General features: G+C 34.3%; 1 protein-coding gene across 3 annotated transcripts in view; it reads right to left on the bottom strand.

Annotated features, from left to right (window-relative positions):
* Positions 1-20,313, bottom strand: part of CSMD3 (CUB and Sushi multiple domains 3) — a 782,968-nt gene that overhangs the window by 200,977 nt on the left and 561,678 nt on the right. For all 3 annotated transcript variants that reach the window (XM_072852006.1, XM_072852007.1, XM_072852008.1), the window contains one exon: positions 15,192-15,386. In XM_072852006.1, the coding sequence (XP_072708107.1) occupies positions 15,192-15,386 (195 nt within the window). The remainder of the gene's footprint in view (positions 1-15,191; positions 15,387-20,313) is intronic.

Below are 20,313 nucleotides of genomic sequence, written 5' to 3'. Positions count from 1 at the left end.
TTCCAGGAGTCTGGCTCACTTCAGAAACACTCACTGAATAAGGTTGTGGTTCCTTCATTTAAGTAATGTTTTATTTTCTCTTTGCCAATAAAATGGAGTTAAAGTAGCAGACTCTGAGAATGGAGCCATCTAATAAGAGAAAATGTTGTCCAATGTATTTTGTGCTAGAATAAAAGTCTTTGCAGTGAAACAGTCTCTGCTCATAACAAATGGAGGTGGAATAGGTCTTTGCAGTCAGCCTGTGCCTCAGCACAGGTTTATTCCTCCACACCAGAGTTATGACTTCCACAGCTGAAAAACAGTAGCTAAATAAAAATTTTAAAATGCTTTTCAAGTCAACTGTCTACAGCAAAGTTTGACATGATATTTAAGGAACTTCTGGAGGAAAACAATCATTTTAAAACAATTTATCTACCAACATAATAAATGAATAAAAAATAAGAGAAAATAAAATTGACAGTAATAGAGTCTTCTGGGGGAGACTGTTGCAGAGTCTTTCAAGTCTATTTAGATAGCAAGAGGAAAAGAGCATTACATGACAGATGTTTGGAAGTAAAACTAAGATATTAACAAAGCTTAACACATTTTTAGGTACAACAGCAGAATTGATACATTGACTCATGAGAAAGTATGAATGAAAGATGTATAAGGATTTACAAATCTCCTCACAAAAAATAATCATTCCTTCCAATCAGAAACTTTTTTGGTTTTCTTTTTTTGGAGGCCATATAGCTTCTGTATTATTTGTTTATTCACCTGTGCACTCTTTATATCTAAATTATATTTCATTACTTATCTGGTTTAAGAAAGAATCATTCCTATTATGTGATGAAGACTGTGATGACTGCTTTTAATTCATTTGATAGACAATGCAGTTGAGGTCTCACTGAGAATATTTTTTGTTCCATAACCTTAGTGGACAAGGACATACTTAAAACATGTTTTCATTACGCAGAAGAAACCTACAAAGTGTGAGGATGAAAGTTAAAATTATGAGCTTTCTTAGAACTCACTAACTTTATGAGTTCATTTAGAACTGCACAGAACCAAGAATCTACTTATTACTAGAGAGCCAGTAAGTGATACTATCTCCTGAATCTTGTTTTGATAATAAGACTCTCACTATTTTAGGGGTGGGGAGGCTGTAATGAGTGTATTACCCATCCAGAGATCCTTGATGTTGTTGTATGCTGCCCATCTGCATGTCTCTAGAATGTCCCTGTACCCAAATGAGTTTTCTAGCACTAGCAGTGAATCACAGCTGCTACAAAGAATAAGCTTTTTCTTGAATTATCTGAGAATATTATTACAATATTAGAATGAAACCCTGTAATTCCTTAGGTTTCCAAGTGACTGATGATCACTTGGTTTCCAAGTTATTTCCAATATTTTGAGTGTGTGTGAGCATCGGCAGTTTGAAAGGAAACTATAGTAACAGTTAATGAATTTAATTTTAAATTTGAGATCTGACAACTAAAGATAAATTAACTGAAGTTGCTGTAATTTGCTCAATCTCAGTTTTCTTTGCCATCATTGCTGTTTATGTTTGCAATGCAGACTTCTAAATTACTTTTAAGATAGAAGTCCCCACTTTTCAAACTCACTTCACTAAATGATTTCCTCTTTCAATTTTCAACTGGACTTGTGGGTAATTAAATTTACCAGTGGATTGATACCTAGAACATAAATATCAGTTTGCTATAACAAACTGTTCTTAAGAGAAAAAAGTCAAACTAGTAAGTTTCCTAGAGAATAAAATGCCATGGTACACCGAAAACAATATTACCTCTAATAAACACAGTTCTGTGGTTAAAAGGGAAAAATATAAATTTTATATTTACTTACTCTTATCTCGTACTTCTTGGCTGAGCTAAAGAATACCTATGCATATTGTTTACCTCTTTTATGTGTAGCTACTTTCTGATTATACTGTATATCTTGCTAATTCTTGAATGATTGATCATATTTAAAGCAAGATTACAACAATTACATTTATAATTTCTAATGTTCTATGCATATCCATTGCAAGTCAAGCTTTGGGTACACATAAGGAAAGCAAATGTCTAGGACAGCAGATAAACTAGGAAGGAGAGGGAGAAAAAGAAATACATGAAAAAGAGGGAAGTCAAGGTTTAAAATGGCTCAGTCCTGACAGTTTCTGTTCCAAGTGTATACAGTGATGACAAAATTTGGAAGGACCCCAGCTTCACAGTTTTCATCAGACTCCAAAGAACACCTTTCTATCAGGGGTGATTTTGTCAACAGCAGTAACATGATCTTGTAAGTGTGAACACACATTTAGATGAACATCCTGTCTACGTCTGATGTATCCATAAAGATTTTTAATAAAATTTTGAGTCCATCTTCAGATAATTTCTGGGATACCTAAAATCTTGTTTTATTTAACCTTCCTTTTGATTTCCTTAATCTTCCTTTTGATTCCTTGTATTTTAAACATAAAATGAATTCAGTAAGTTACGTGTGATAGATTTGCAATGAACTGTACTGGTTAGAAATGGTTTAAAAATTTAGAAGGGAACTATTTCCTTTTTTTCCCTGTTAAATCTAATATTTGATATTTTTGATTAGTTTAAGAAAAACTCATTGAAGATAATACAATTTTCGTCCTGAGTAGTGACTGTAGTTTTTAGCTGCAAAACTGCAACATCATTCTAAATTCAGCTTAGTTGCTACACTGAAATGCAGGGGAATATATGTTACCCACATGAAGCAAAAGTTAGAAAATCACTATCATGTTTAGAGTACACTGAAACAACTTAATAGTTTGTGCAGATCTTTAGTTAACAGCCTTCACTTCCAAACATGCCCAGGAGTAGTCTATGGAAGTTAAACTGTCCACAATTAAATATTTAATTACAAGTATCTTTGATAATTCCGTTAAAAGCAAGTATTAAACTGATACACAAAAAGCAAGTATCTACTCTCCGAAGAAGAGGAATCATAGCAGCTATTTTTTGCTAAGATTTTTAGTAGTTGAATTATGTTAATCGAGGAAGGTCTCAATCCCTAGGGATGCCATAAGACAAAAACAAAGCAAGGTTGCTGATTTTTGTGTGTCTGGGAGACCGTCACATGTTCTTAACTTGTACACTGGGATTCTCTAGTGATCAGCAACCCAGATAATCTTATTTGCTACATTTCAAATCACTGAGTTGAAGAATGCATAAGGTACAGATCTATTTCTCAGTATCAGAAAGATAGATATAAGGCATTTTGATTCAGCTGTTTAAAAGTATTTTTAATTGCATTTCTCAGCAACCTAAGACTGTTTTATTTCCTTGTAATAAATATTACATTTGAGAATTTCAATTTTATTTTTCCTTGAACTCTGAGCTCCAAGAAATAAACTGTCCTATATCTGAAGGCAAAAAGCAAACACTATTTTCACGTTATATTTATTTGTTCTAGTGTTATCACTGACTGATCAAAATATGTCTCATGGGCTAGGATGCTCTTGAAGAAAAAAAAGATCTTTAAATATAATCCTGCTAGAATTTACTAATCTGCAAAGGACTAGTCATAATGATTTCAAGGTAATTTACCTAGCTACTAAAAGCTAATTGTCTATCATCACATGCCTATACTTAGGGTAATTTAGTCTATGAGCATTTATCCTTCACTTAACAGAAGTGAAATTGATGCACATTTTACTCCCTAGTCACACAGTATTGAGGATTAATCTTTGTGCATTTGACTCTAGATTTGATTACACAATATAATTTTGTGATATCTGTGAACTTTGTCATCTTGATTTTATGTGAAGTTGCATTGGATGGCACAATTCCCAACACAAATACGCATGGGATCTTTGTGGTAACCTTCCTTTATTGTAATTATTTTTTTTTTAAATAACATAAAACCCACCATTGCACCAACAACTTTCAATGCTTACCTTGTAAGCAAATATTAATCCTAATACATTGTATTACATTTCCCTTAAAAAATAACCTTTCTTCATGGAACTCTGTCAAAAGTTTTTACAAATGCAATGATACAGTATCAACTGTTGTTAATTTCATTCTTATGCTTGTTGAGCTCTCAGACTTCCCATTAAGCTCCACATTCCTCTTCAAAAGTTATATTGATTTTTCTTCGACGTGTTTAACCGTGCATCTCCTAGTTATAATCTCTACCAATTTTCTAACTGTGGAAACTGGCCAGTTGCTCATCATGGAAGATTTCTGACATGTTAATAACCTTCCACTACTTTGATAGAAAGGCTAACTTAACCTTAAGGTCAACATTTGTACTTCAAACACTTCATATCTACGGTCTTTCAGAACTAGACAGAAAAGACTGTCTCATCCTAGCAACTTGCAATGGTTCTGTTTGTTTAATTTTTTTTAATATGAACATGATTTCCTTATCCTGGAATACGTATTTTAATTTCTATTAGATTCCTTGACTGTGTTGTTTCACCACCTCTTGGTGATCCTTTTAGATTTTGCTTCTGATTGGTGACACTCTAAAATGGTATTTCTACATGATTTCCAGGTCACCAGTAAATACTTACCTTTTTGCTGTTGTCTTCAAATTTATTTCAATGAGCTTCCTCAGTTTGATATAGCTCCCCATACAAAGTAAAAAATTACTTTTAGTTTTTTTCTCTTCCCTTCCTCCCAGAGTGTCCAATTTGAGTGCATTATGGACACTTTGGATACATTCTGAGCACATTATTGTCACATTTACTCTCATTGAGAAAATCTGCTCTGCTTTAGGCCAGCTGTTTCTCTAGTCATTTGATACGTTTAATGCTGAAATAAAAAGATGTTAACTGAATCACTAATATTTGAACTGAGGATAATTAAAATATCATTGTAATGTTCTCTGACCTTCGGTTACTTAAATGTGCTCTCAACTATAACTCTAAATATAGCTTAATGTCTGTATATAACTTTTATTATAAATTAATTCACCCATGAGCCAAACCAGTGTATTTCCTAGCATGCTACATAAGTAAAGCTTTGAACTACCAACTTAGTCAGTAACTGATTATCAAAACAATAGAAAAATATAAAATGAAGTGCAGTACAACAGGGAAGGAAATGTAACCTTTTAAATTCATAACAACAAAACAACTGCAGTAGTTGGAGCACACAAATGTGTGTTAGATAGAGTCGTGATTCATTATATTAACTTCTGTTAGCACACAGCTACACTTCAGGATATAAAAAAGAAATATATAATAAAAAGGTTCTGGTGAATACCTAAAAACTAGAAGTAAAGTTTTGTTGTGGAAGATACTGTTCCTTCAAGAGAGTGCAAGATCAGAAGCTGATCTGCATGCAGCTGTTATGCTGTTACGCATGCAGGTTCTGAGTGAACCTGCAAGTTTTCTTGAAACATCAAGAAACACAAGATCTTAAAAGAGGCGGCTATCCTCTTTAATCTGGACGATGATCTTGATTACCATTCCTATAGTAGGTTGACTAACTGCTATATGTAGCCCAGTCAAGAAGGAAAAGAAAACTGAATTCCCTTTTAAAACAATGCAGTCTCTTAATTGCAGGGTTTTTTATTCCACAGAACCCTCTCCTAGTCCCCACTGTGACAGTCAATGTGAAGATGACAAAACTTGTGCAAAGAAAGAAACAGAAGTTTTATACATGTAACCACTAACATATCCCACTTAATAAATCTTCCAGTTGAGTGGGTTACTAAAGTCTTATTAGACAAGAGTGAGTGCCTTCAGACTGCTGCCCGAGGTTAAGTCAGAAACACACATATTTATCAGGCATAGCCAGTGCAGATGACTGGATTAGTTTCTTTAATTCCAGTTATTAATTAATTGATTTACCTTGATTACTGACTAATACTACATAATCCTATCCTACTTCAGTGTCTTGCAGTCTTTGGAAAATAAGTATTTGCTTATCTGTGTGAGTAAATGGTAAGGATTTTTTTTCCTTCTAAGAACAGAATACCCTGCAGCCACCTTGTCTGTTCTAAAAATTCTTCAAAGAAAAGTATGTACCTATGATGTTAACACAGTACAGAAACAAGCATATATTTACTTAAACTAGTGCTAAAAGCTGTTTTCCTCTCTGCCTCAAAATACATAATAACCTTTTTTTTAAGGTATAGTAACATTTTTCAATCTTCTACTAGAAAATTTGCATATTCAAAGCAAAAAACCCAAACGTTAGTTTTTAATATTCTAAATCAAATAACTATCACTTCATTCTGCATTTTCATCTGTGCTTTCTACATGCTTTTATTGCCAAATAACTGTATGTCAGTTAATTTACATATTTTATCATTTACATGCTAGTCTCAATAATACTAAAGCTCCCTGTTACATTTTCCTTGCTTATTCAAACTTTTATTCAAACTAACAGTTGCATCTAAGCAGACCTGTTTAAAATTATGGCTTGGATATAGACGCTTGATTTCAGATACATTTTTTATAGTAAAGAATATTAAAAAATAAGGCTTAACATAGCTTAAACTATTTCTTCTTCTTTCTAACATTTTCTTCATTAAACTATGCTTCTAAAAATTGGCAGCAGATTTAGTTCAACAGAAGATGAAGTACCTGGTTTTATGGTGCACTCTATTTAACTAATCCCTTAAATACCTTGGAAACTAGGATTCTCTGGCAGCTGATTGTAAGGAGATCGTTGTAATTAACTGTTATTCTTCATTTCTTATGCTTTATTTACCATTATATTACATTAGTACTTCTTAAAAGAAAGCTTGCAATAATTACACACAGCATTTATTATTCAATGGACATTGTAAAGCCATATTATGCATTCCAAATGTATATGCAAAAGGTCAGACACTCAAAGTGATGCTTGGTGTGGGTATATGTATGTGTCTGTATTTATTTTTAATTGTTTTCTGAGCTTTCTAGAATTATTAACGTTTATAGTTCATTCCAGTAACATTTTCAAACATTCTCTGATATGACAATAAGAACAGCTTTAAGAAAAGCTGAGATTGTAACTTAATCACATTTTCCAAAAATGATGGAGTTTCCGGCAAAATACCAGCTATCTGCACAGCCAAATAGAAAGATCTTATTTTTGTTCCCTATCCCCAAAACCATTTCTGCATTTTACAGTAAACAGTCCGTGGCTTGTCATAGGAAAAATGAGTCCACTATCTCCAAGAAGTATAGACTGATAACCAAATCTCTGCTTAATTACTGCCAAATCCCCTAGGTGGAAGCTAGCTTTCCTCTTTTTGGCTTTTTGACTTGATAGTTCTTCGTATACAATGGCCTCCTTTCCGTGGAGGAGGAGTAAGGAGTGTGTTCATACAGAAAGGTGTCTGTAGTGTAAGGTTTATAGGATAAGGTATACTCAGACCTAGACGCCTACTCTTTTACTTTATCAGGAATCATCCAAGTGCTAAATTTTTACACATACACACAAAAAGTAACCCTACAATCACTCTAGAATAGTGTTTGTTGTATGCTTTAATCTCTAGCACTATTGCTTCCACACAGTGTATTCTGATATTTCACTGTATCTAGTATTTCCTGTGTTGCTGCTCTAAGTCACGCCCTGCTGAGCATGCAAGCACAATAAATTCTGTTCATGCAGTCCAGATGCAAACAGAAAAATGTACCTTCCTAATAAGCTCTTTGAATCCCCGTTGGTGACCTTTTATGAAACCTGTCTCTCTCTACTGACTATATTAGGAGCAAAGCTTGGAATGGTAAAGCAACATGCATATATTTGTAAAAAATGACTAGTGGAAGCTTGGGAACAAAAATTTAGTATTCAGAAGATATTCCAGTCACAATAAAATAAAATCCTTTATATTTTCTTCAAAAGTCAAAAGTCAGTTGCTTTTTCAAGTCTGACTATTAAGAACTAACTTTTCAGAGTACATAGCATTTCAGTAGCATTTTACATATTCAAAACACAATCCTAATTTATTTCAATTCTACTTCTAAGTACTCAGGTCAAGGTTTATGTGATTCTGTAAAACAAATGTGTTCTTCCGGGCAAAAAGAAAGTGAGAAATGCTTTGTAAGTAGCCAACACATGACCATTTTAACTAAAGCATGCTGCTGAAGAGCTTAAACTGAACATTACTTTGAAACTATAAACCACAGACAAACAGTCTCATTCACAGTAACATTCAGCTTCATTAGCTGCAAGAATACTCTGTGCCTTCTGCAATTGCCTGATTCATTCCTTACACACTTTCAAACTTTGAAATAGATTAAATAATGGCCCTTCACATGGTGACTTCAAACATAAGCAACTATTTTATCATAACTGGATCAAAACAAAGCAACTGATGCCCTCTCCCAGCCACAGTAGTATGTAAGATCACTGTTGAAAATGTTCCAAACACACCCTCACCTGCATGACAGCCTTAATTCTGTCATTGACTTTAACTTTTCAATGTTAGATTTTTCAGCCTTAAATTTCATTCTTTTTGAACATAAATACCACATGGGTTTATTACTTACAATGGTATAATACTTTTACACACATAAATTATTTATTTGTAATGGTTTAATGCTTTTATATACATGTACACTATACTGCACTCTCTAATAATAAATATAATTTTTATTATTTTAAAGGACAAATTTTCCCTCTCTACACACTTTATCTTGCCTCTCCTCATGTGTCATTTCAGTCTTCACAACTTTAAACACAAAGTTACGCAGAGTTAACAGAGTAATTGGTGACATTGCACAGTATCATAAACACAGTCACTCCAAGGGGCTATGGCTTTTTTTTTTTCCTCCCACTACTGGTTTTATTTATAACGATTTAAGGAAATTATTGAGTAGTTTTAAAATAAAAGCATCAATCTTGTCTTCTTGTTTTATGGTGTAAATATCATGAAGCTGAATTCTTTACCTGTTCAACAACAAAAGATGTTGTGCAAGCATAACAGTATGTGATAAAAGTGCACAATATGAGAAAAATAACAGTTATACCTTGTATGAATGATCATTTAAGAAAGGTTTCTGAAGTAGATAGTGAAGAAATCTAGTCAGAAAGACCCCTCGATATTGAAAATCCAAGAGCAGGCGGTACAACTTGTTTACAGGCCCATGGCAATTAATGAATTTCACTCTGTAATATCATTTAGTGAGTCATAATTCAAATTTAAAATTAGTAGGGATAAATTTCTTTTAAATGAAAGTGTCATGCTTCAAGAGGAGGTAAATGGATGACTACAACTGCAGCATCACCTATGCCACCTCTTCCATGTGTTTTAATGCCTTTAGTACTTTTACTACCTTCATGGAATGCTGACTAAGGTCGGTCTTCGCAATCCAGTGCACAGTAACTCTCTCAATCCCTTCATTCCACTCTTTATACCATAAATACCAACCATTTAAACACGTCATCCTCAGAGTTTCTGGCCGAGGCCCTTTCCTAACATGAGATAGACAGACATTGCACTTCTGAGAATTAATTTCAGATTTTGCAAGAATTCTTCTGTAGTGGTTATAAGTCATCCTGGCTTTGTATCTTCACTGTATCTCTGCTTCTCTTCTACTATCTCATTCAATCCTCTGCCACCTCCAAAGTATGAAGATAATGTGTTTACTGCAGACTTAATTCTCTGCACCAGATACATTATTAAAGCAAATTAATCACACTGAGGAACAAGCCTCTTACAGAGAACTGCAAAAGCAAGTATCAGCCTGCCATGTTAAATTAATGAAAGAATTAGAAGGACTTAAATATAAGTGGTTATAGCAAAAAATAATTAATGTAACTGTAGCCAACCCAAAATACAGTTACTACTATCCAGCTACAGTGTCCCTGTAATAACATCTGATCCTGATCTCAGTTACCTTTTAGATATGCCTTCAATCTGTTCTGTCTATTAAAAACAAGCAGTTTTGTCTAGAAATTTATTTTGTTTTGTTGCTTTTTTAATAAAGATGAAAATGTTAAATACCACAGATGGAAGTTAATGAATGTTAGGCTTCTAACAACTGTTTTGTGCCTTTCCAAATCATCTTTTTAATTGCTTATATATGATAGCTGAGGATTTGGGAAAATAATCAAGCATTCTATATTTGTACTCCAAAAATGCAGAATGGGACAAAAATGTTAATGAAAGTTCCAGCTGCTTTGATCAAAATCTTTACATCCCAAATATTATAAACAAAAAAAAAAGCCTTGATTCTTACATGTACAAAATACACCATCACATGCTAGATCTATCTGATCGTTCTTTTAACATACTTGAGCATTTTTAAGAAATGTAAATTAGATTACCTAGAAATTCAACCTTTTCTTTACCTACCTATCCCAAATAAAAACCACCCAAGAAAGTATTTTAGCCTAATGTGCCTTAGTCTTTTATCTTCTAGACTTATATGTTTGCCTATGACAAGAACATTCTCAATTCTTTATAATATTGTCAATAATGGTGAAAATGATGATTTTCATTTTTTTCTTGCAATTTGTAATAGTACTCAGTCTGACTATGATTTATCATGTAAAAAAACTGGGCGACTAAAGTCATAGTTTCAAAAGACCACACCAGTATGCAATAACCACATTAGAATCATAGCTTCACTATGTAAAAAGTGCATAAAAATGTGACCTATAAAGACTCTGATTAAGTAATCAATATTGAATGATTGATGAAAAAGCTGTCAACATTTAATATACTACAAAATAATAAATAGTAAGATTAAGCTTTTCTGTGCAGTCTTCCATCCTAAAAGTTTTCAGATATAAACCTAATCTGAGCTACCTCAAATAGCTGTGACAAGTTAATTCAGACAGAAAGAAACAAAAAAATCATACAGAAAAGTATGAATTACTGCAAATTAAACCAAGAGCTACTGTCAGAGCCAAAACAAAGAACAGGTACTTCCTCTGACATTTCAGTTTTCACAAAAACATTTATTTGTGAGAAGATGAAACTGCAGGCACCCCTTTGCCCAACTCCTAATAATGCAAATTATCCCATGGGTCATATGACAGAGGAGTGGACATGTAGTTCAAGGTCCCTTCTCCTTCCTCATAATGCATATGCATCTGTTTTTTAGCATGGTCTTTAATCACTAAACCACTATGGCTATAGTATGTAATTGTGTACATAAGACTGGGAATTAAGATTTCTTGTTGCAATCATAATTAAGAATGTTTCTGTTGCTTTTAAATACCATGGTATGGAATTGCTCTGTGAGCAATCCCAGCACTTTTTTGGTTTTCTTTTAAACAAAAGACAAACAGTGCATATGAATATTCTGAATACTGATGCTCTGTTACCAAAAAAAAAAGTGAAAAAATCTTAGGCAGTTCAGGACAATATTTGAGATTGTTAGATATATCTTTCAGATGGAGATATTTTGAAGCCTGGATTAAAATATTTCCAAGGATTAAACAACGGACTATAATGAAATGTAGCAATATTTTTTAGTGATCAATAAATGATTTCTTCTGGTAGAAACCTTCTGGAAGGTTTTTACACTCAGTCATAAATGTGATTTCCCACTACAGGTCTTTTTGTTATTCTGTAAACAATTGTTGTTTGCTACCAAAAATTTAAAATTAACTATAGTTGGTGAAGCTAAGAGAAATCATTAATCATAATCTCTGTCATAGTAATATTACATCTGCATATGTTAATTACATCCTGTTCTTAACATCTACCACAAAATGCCAAATAGCTTAGCATATTAGCTTGGATAATCTTTGCATGTGTTCATAAAAGAATGAAGCCAATGATTTGGTTCACTTCCCACCCTTATTAGAGAGGCTCAAGGTCATTTTAAATAATGATTTCAAGCAAATGCAAGTCATGCCTAATGCACAGAGGACTAGGTCATAAAAATATTTGGTGCATAAAGGTACAATTGCAAAAACATCAGCTTTATGCACTGAGTAGATTTTGGAAAACTAGTCCTCTGTGATCCTGGAAGCCTCTGCTCAGCTTTTATCTAACTCCAAAATCATCCGTTATTGACTTTCAGGATCTGTAGACACTCCTATTTTCTAGTTTTGCACATTCCCAGGAAAGCAAGTTTTGACACCCTGAGCAATTCATCAGCCAGTTCATGCCGAAGCCTGATCAGACCCAGAACATCAGTGTTCCTCAACAAAGATTCCCTATGGGGCTTGATGTACCAGACATTTTCAGAGAATGCTTAAAGCCATCCCAAATGGTTGCCCTTCCAATATAATAGAGCCATGGCCTTCATTTTCTTTTAAATTCTGAATGGAGAATGTATTTTTGCCCACATTTTGTCTAAAAGGCTAGACTTTAGAACAAGTAAGACCCGTAACTCCTTTCTCTATGTGGGCCATTCAGACTCATCTCCTCTCTCTCAGGAGTATGTCTTAAGTTATGTCAAGTTATTCAGAATGGGTATAGAGATGGTACTCTATCCTCCTCTACTGAGATTCTACTGTTCAGTGAAAATATCCATATTAACTGCAACAAGAAGAGTTTTTACTTAATAGGGTCTGACTTTGGACCCCTGTATCAGTTTCACCCTCATGCTATCCATGTTATTTATCTAATCATTTTCTTCATGGAAATGATCAAATATTACTGACACAAATTTTTATAGAAGAGAAAAAGCTCTTCTATGTTCTTTGAATTATACTCTGCAAGACCAGTTCTATACATTGTAAAGCATGTCCCTTGAGCCCAGAGAGCCATCTGGAGTGTTGAAAGTTCTCCCTTCCTCTCCTCTGACCTACTTAGCTCCAAACATGAGCAAAATGAGAATACTCATTCGTAATATTTCTCTTTTCCATATTCCGAGATGTCTCACTCCCCTTATAAAGCTATATGGATAAATATGGCTCAAAGGAATTTAACAGAAGAACCTGGATTCTAAATTGATATTAAAAACCTAAAAGTTCAGAGAGAATGATAGGTAACTTTTTAAAAAACTTTTTTTTACTTCATACCTAAAGCATCAGATCAAAATATTACAGGTTCAGGTTCAAAATATTACAGGGGGTTCAGGTTCTCAATTTTTTTTCTTAAAAATAAATAAGAAATGAAAAAATACATATATACTGAGGTGTACTGTGTACCACATTTCATTATAACACTATCAGTTTCAATGAAGTTTCAAAAATACAACTGGCAGAATAGAAGAATCATTTCTCTACTACAAAAATTTTTTACATAGGTGAGACTGGTGGTCAGGAGACAAAACTAATCTCTCAAACTGTTTCTGCCAGCTCCATGTAATTGAAAGCTAATCAACTGATACTGTCTTTCTTACAGCTATGTAAATGTTCTGTTTTTCTTTCCCGGAAAAGTGAAAACCATTGATTACATGGTAAAAATATACGATAATATGTCACAGCAACATATCTACAAACCTCCATCAACTCTGAACTGGAGGAAAAGGCAATATGAGAAAAACAAGTGAAAACTGCAAAGCTAAGGCATTTCTATGGAGCCTACTCTGTGACATCATATCCTAAAGAAGTATGGGGTTTGTCACCTTTGAAGTAAGGCCTTGTTCATCCAGGAAAGCAAACAGTCCAGTTAGAATCAGTGACAGATATCCACTACCCCTTTTATTATAACACTTTTTTCCCTTTTATTGAAATGGCAGTCCTTCCAAGCAAAACACTCTCGCTTTAGTGAATGTTAAAATAGAGAGCACTGGAAGATTGCTAAGTAGATTATAAGTGGCATGAATAGACACAATTATTGCATCATTGATAAAGAAATTCTTTATCTATCATTATCCATTAAAAAAACCTTCCAAAAGAAGGAAACCTTTCTCCTCTTATACACAACAACCTTTCTCACCGACTCCTCTCTGGAAAGCAACAATCTTATCTCATTTTAAAATGGGGAAGAAACTTTTGACTTCCATTGCACACAGTCTACAAGTTTGAACACATTTCCAAAAGTTTGCTAGGGACAGTTTTCCAATTTGATGCCACTGAAGTTTGGTGCTCAGTGCTATGATGGTTTTGATGGATAATGAAAATACTAAAGTTCTTCAAATGCTTATAATAATGGTTATTCTTTATAGTTGACCTTTTTTTTTCTGTTTTGCTGGTACTCCACCATCAACTTTGCAATAGAAATTTAAGTACACAACAAAGAAAAAACATATTCTATTTAAAATAAATATATTCAAATTGGAAAAGGATTTAACAGCTTTTTTTGTCTTCAAATTATGAAAAGGAATTGAAATTAACATGATAATGAGGAGATTTTTCTTTAATTTATAAAGCAAATGTTAATCTTATAATTTGGCATTATTAAACCCAAAAAAACCCCGAAGTGATTGTAACCGCTCACCACTTGCTGACCGACGCCCAGCCAGTCCCCAAGCAGCAATCACTGTCCCCTGGCCAACTCCCCCCAGTTTATATACTGAACATGACGTTATATGGTATGGAATAGCCCTTTGGCCAGTTTGGATCAGCTGTCTTGGCTGTGCCCTCTCCCAGCTTCCTCTGCACCTGGCAGAGCACGGGAAGCTGAAAAATCCTTGACCGGTGTAAGCATTACTTAGCAATAACTAAAACATCAGTGTGTTATCAACATTATTCTCATACTAAATCCAAAACACAGCACTATACCAGCTACTAGAAAGAAAATCAACTCTATTCCAGCCAAAACCAGGACAATTTTAAATCTGAAGACGCTTACACTTGAGATAGTCAGTGGTAATATAAATGAAGTCAGGAGATTCCTGAAATGAGTGGAGTTCTTCATATCCTTAAAAGTTTGAATGATTGGATCTTTGGTGCATTTCAAGGCTGAATTTTTCTGGAGACCACATGTCCAACAGGTTAAATGATGTAATGTTGTATATACAAAGTATTTCATCTACGTGTTTTAAAAACCAGTCATAACAAAAAGAAACATATATATATTGTGACATCCACAGTATACTTAATGCTCTATTTAAATACATATATATGGAATGTATCTCTATACTCTGCTGTAAATTTGCTAATTCAAGAATACAGGTTGGCATAGAGGATGACATTACTGTTAACCTCTATTCGCACTAATAACTTGTAGCACTACTTATCAAATGTTATTAAAAACTTGAAACAATATTTATGAGTTACTAAATATGTTATTTTTATTAAATACATTATTGAAAAGGGCTTTGTCATAAAAGAGAACTTTATTAAAATTGCTTCTTCTAATTTTGTACCTGTTTCTTCCATATCATAAAGCAAGAATAATAACAACAGCAAGTATAATAAAAGAAAAACTGCTCTTACCATGACAACTGGGCAGGGCTCTGTTCCATCCAGGTCTTCCATCATCTCCCATGATACATGTTAGTGTAGAATATCCTTGAAGAACATAACCTGCATCGCAGTAATATGTGACAGTTGACCCCAGTTTATAATCCATTCCAAGTCTTGTTCCGTTCATTATATTTCCAGGATCAAAGCAAGACTCACGAAGCTTTGCTATAGAGGAAACAAATGCAAACATAATTCTGAATATAATATAAAAAGTTACAAATATTTTCTGGAGTTCTCTCAAGGTCTTCTTTGAGCACCCTGTAGACACATAAAGTTGCCTTTTTTTTTTTTTTTTTTTTTTAAGAATCCTTCCATTCTACATCAAACGTTCTCTCTCCTTCATTTTAAAGACTGTACAAATTACTAAATAATGACTAAAACCATGTCTCCTATATTTTTCCTAGATAATTCCTACAGAGCTCCATTAAAAGAACTATTTTTCCAGAGTTCACTGTGACCAATGATGTAGTTACGTAGATAGATGAAGTTAGCTCTACGGACACTGTTCCAGTAGATAACACACATTCTAGTTTTAAAATCTGTGGTCTGAAAACTGCTAAGTCGAGGAAACCAATATAAGTAGTTTGTTACAAAATAACAAGTATGCAAACAAGAATTTCTTTAAAACTAATAAACCCCAAATGAATATCTATATCCATATATATGATACAATGATATCTTTTCATACAGCTTTTTTTTCCTCACTGGAGGACAAAGCATGAAAATATTCCTTAAATTTGTCTCCTTTTTTTGTTATTTATAGCTATTTGTTTCAAAATATTGAAATAAATTCAAACACATGCATATGCTCTTATCTGTGCTTCCCTCTTCCTTCTATAATGTGAATACCAGTGTGTTTAGTATCCAAGACATAACAAACTGCACAAAAATAACCACTCAGCACTTCTAATTAACAACATTACTATGCAGAAGGGGAGAAAAGGTAAACATTTTGGAAAAATTTGCAATGTTTCTCCATTAAGGAAAAAACAGTAAACGTATTAGGAAATGGTAGAAGCTGGAATGAAGCAGATTATTTTGTGCTATGCAGGATGGAGTTTGGAGTAATTTACTTTATCAAGCAGAAGACAGAAATTTCAGATTTTCTTCCTTATCATTTACGGGTGTTGTGGAGAATATCAATAGGGAACACATTAACTTTCTGCAAGATCAGTGCCAACTTTCTAATGCATCAAAAGAGGTGGTTTTTTACCAGGCATATTTGCACTGTAGAACTTTTCTGCTACAGGTAGGTCTGGTTGCCAAAAGACTATATGAGCTTTGAAATTCCTGGAAGGCTATTTAAAAGCTTTAAATACAAAGAAAATTCATCTAATTCTGGCAGTACCTAAGCTGATATTTTCTGAAAACTTACAGATAATAGGGAGAAATTATTATATATTTGAATTTTATATAGTTTAGCCTCATATCAATTATTGGTCACTAGACACAAGCTAATGAACTAAATAGATAGTTGGTTTGATCCCCTAAGGCCATTTTTATGTTGTAGTATTTCTGAGAGGAGAGAAAGAATTACATTGCAAAGCTCTAAAATACATTTACATTTGAAGATGGAAACACAGAATAATTCTTTTGAAATTTCAACTTCACTTCTTCCAAAAGAACATGAAGATGTCGCAGTGTGGCTAACAATTTATTAAGATCTGCATATCTAATCTACAGAGCATGCTTCTGATATGAAAAACAGTACAATAAAAAGTAATAGTTACATCACGTAGTTAATTATTAAGAACAAGTATTTGATATCCACACTGATTCATTTAGGTAGTTGTAGTGTGGTGCCTGTAACGTCTGTCTCCTGTTCTGAATGGTGACACTTCAAAATACAGTGTGAAATTACAAAAAGAAAGGCTAAAAGTTTTGTAACACTCATTCAAAAATTTGGGTGGACAATCAAAACTTAAAAGATACAATTTACTAGAAAGTCTATAAGATATCACATAGATATTAATAATTATTGTGTAAGCCAACCACACTGTCACTTGAGAAGTCTGGCAGACCTTAGGGAAAAAAAAAAAAGAACGAATCATTTAGGATTATAACTAACGTTTTGACAATAGCAAGAAAACAGTATTTTTTCTTCTTACTGAACTGATATTGATATATTTGTATTGATACACAACTGATATTGTGAGATCACCATTGAATTTATGATAAGAAATCCATGTTTCATAATTCTAGCAGATCCTTGGATAAAGCAGAGATTAGTACTACATGAGAAATTAAAGAGAGAAGATAAAGTAATCTATTATGTCTGGTGCATAAATCAAAAACTGAGGAAAGACATGATCTGTCACAGCACAAATTTTCTCTAGGGAAAAATTACAGCCCTGTAATTTTATTTTCCCCAAAGGTACAGTTGTGACAGACTCCTGAAGGTGCTGACTAAACAGTAACAATGTCATTATAGAAATACAGTTTCTTAATAACTATTCTGAAAAATAAAGCCTGAAATACTTGGCACCTTCAAACTACTTCTGCAAATCTGAAGTAGCTGTTAAGTGAACGTGTAAAGGAAGTCAGTATACTACGCTACAGTATATGAAGAATGAAGTCAAATGTGGCAAATGGATTCATCAGGTCTGGCTGAGAACCAGTGAAAAAAAGAGCAAATAAGAAGACTGTATTAGCAAATTGATAAAAATAAAATAGAAGTGCTCCCAGGAGACAAGAGGAAAAGTCCTTCACCATCAATGTCATATTGCTCCAACTGAAGAACTCAAGACATTGATGACCCCTGTAGCCCTTCCCCTTTCTTTCCCAAGAATACTAGTATCATTAAGCTGAAAACACAGAAGGGCAGTGGCAGGTTTAGCAGAACATCAGAAAAAATGCTGGAGCATCTGTGTGCTACAATTTTAGCTGCATTATTATGGAGACTTTTTTCTGTGGTAGTATTTTTTAAATTATTTTCTGTAATAATTAGGTATAGACTAAAAATAACTTTCATTAGACAGTTAAGTTTTGAGTTACAGTAACATTATATTCTTGGCTGTGCATACTAGGTGTAAATTCCTTTTTGCCCATAATAAAATTTTGCAAGAAGTTTCAACAAAAACAGCAATTGCTTCTCTGATAATTTTGGCATACCACTGGATCAATTAAGGCTTCTGAAATACCGGTTGAAAACAGGTAGTGATATGTGCTGCTGCAATCTCAAGTTCAACAGGGAAGTCTCTGTTGGCTAACATACAGTAATGATGCCAAAACCCTCTAGAAAACCAGTATCTCAGTGCATGGAAAACAACATTGAAAGCCAAGAGAAGCAGTTGCTTTGTCCAGAACTTCATGACCTACTACTCCATCCCTAAGTCTCAGAGAACAAAGCCATTATAAGCTTCTTAGAGAGAATATTACAGACATACCTAACTATAGCAAACATTCCATAGTTATTCTCCAGAGCACTTATTAGAACTAATAAGCTGCTCCTCCATTATAAAATAGAAATGAAGGGAGGGAGGGAGGAAGGGAAGAACAAAACCCAACAAGAAACATAATAACAGACCAGACCTGAGGCATGGGTCAGGTCTGAGATTTGTATCTGAAAAATATGGCCTGTCAATGAGGTACAACTTGAGTACTACTGCCACTTAAAATAGGATTAGTGTACATATAGGACACAACTGCAGCTACTACAATTTGTGTGAAAAAGTTAAGTTCATCAAATCAGAACAATTTAGGTTGGAAGAGATGTAGCACAACCCCCACACAAAGCAGGGCCAATTTGATTAGGTTGCTCAGGCCTTTGTCCAGTCCAGTTATGATTTCAAAGGATTCAGATGACATGATCTGAGGGCAACCAGTTCCAATGTTTGACTAGCCTCAGAGTGATTTTTTTTTTCCTAATATCTAATTGAAATTTTTCTTTTTGCAACTTGTGCCCATTATCTGCCATCTTATTGGTATGTGCCCCTGAGAATAGTCTGTCTCTGTCTTTTGTATACACTCTCATAAGGTAGTTGAAGCAAACCCAGTTCCCTCAGCCTCTCTTTGTATATTATATGTTCCATGCTCTTAATCATCTTGGTGACTCTCCATTGGACTGGACTTACTTCTGCGTGCCAAAAGCACTGGTGAGCCCTTAAATGTACTCCAGGTGTGATCTCAGAAGATCCAGAGGGAAGAATCACTTGCCTGGATCTGCTCATTCCACTCTTGCTTCCAGTCTTCCACTCTCAGCCCAGAAGGCTGCTAGCCTTTCCCACAAGGACACACTGCTGGCTCATGGTCAATTTGCACACAAGGCCCTCCAGATCCTTTTCTGCAGAGCTTTACCCTATCCAGTTAGCTCGCAGCCTTTACTGTTACATGGGGTTATTCCATTGAAGATTCAGGACTTTGCATTTGCCTTTGTCAAAGGCTCCTATCAGCCTGATTCTCCAGCCTCATAAGATCCCTTTGAATAACAAGGCTACCTTCCAGAGTACTGACATTTCCACCCAAACTGGTGTAGTCCACAAACTTGCTCTGTCCCATCATACAGATCATCAATAAAGAGAATACTGCCCACATATTAATCACAATTAGTACTAGCGAAGCATCTGAGCTCAGCAATCAAGTCAATTTTCCACCTCTGTTACCATCCACTTACCCAGCCCATATCTCATCAAATTGGGTTCTCAGGATACTGGGGGAGAGTGTGTCCATCCTGGTTTCAGCTGGGATAGAGTTAATTTTCTTTCTAATAGCTGGTATAGTGCTGTGTTTTGGATTTAGTATGAGAATAATGTTGATAACACACTGATGTTTTAGTTGTTGCTAAGTAATGCTTACACCGGTCAAAGATTTTTCAGCTTCCCATGCTCTGCCAGGTGCAGAGGAAGCTGGGAGGGGGCACAGAAAAATTGGCCAAAGGGCTATTCCATACCATATGACGTCATGTTCAGTATATAAATTGGGGGGAGTTGGCCAGGGGACAGTGATCAGTGCTTGGGGACTGGCTGGGCATTGGTTAGCAGGTGGTGAGTGGTTGCATCACTTGGGTTTTTTTTGTTTTTCCCTGCGTTTTGTTCCTCTCTCTGTCTTGTTATTTTCCTTTTCATTACATATTATTATTATTATATTTTATTTT

This window comes from Ciconia boyciana, chromosome 2 (assembly GCF_034638445.1).
Source record: "Ciconia boyciana chromosome 2, ASM3463844v1, whole genome shotgun sequence".
Classification (NCBI taxonomy): domain Eukaryota; kingdom Metazoa; phylum Chordata; class Aves; order Ciconiiformes; family Ciconiidae; genus Ciconia; species Ciconia boyciana.
This window is presented reverse-complemented; position numbering and strand designations above follow the sequence as displayed.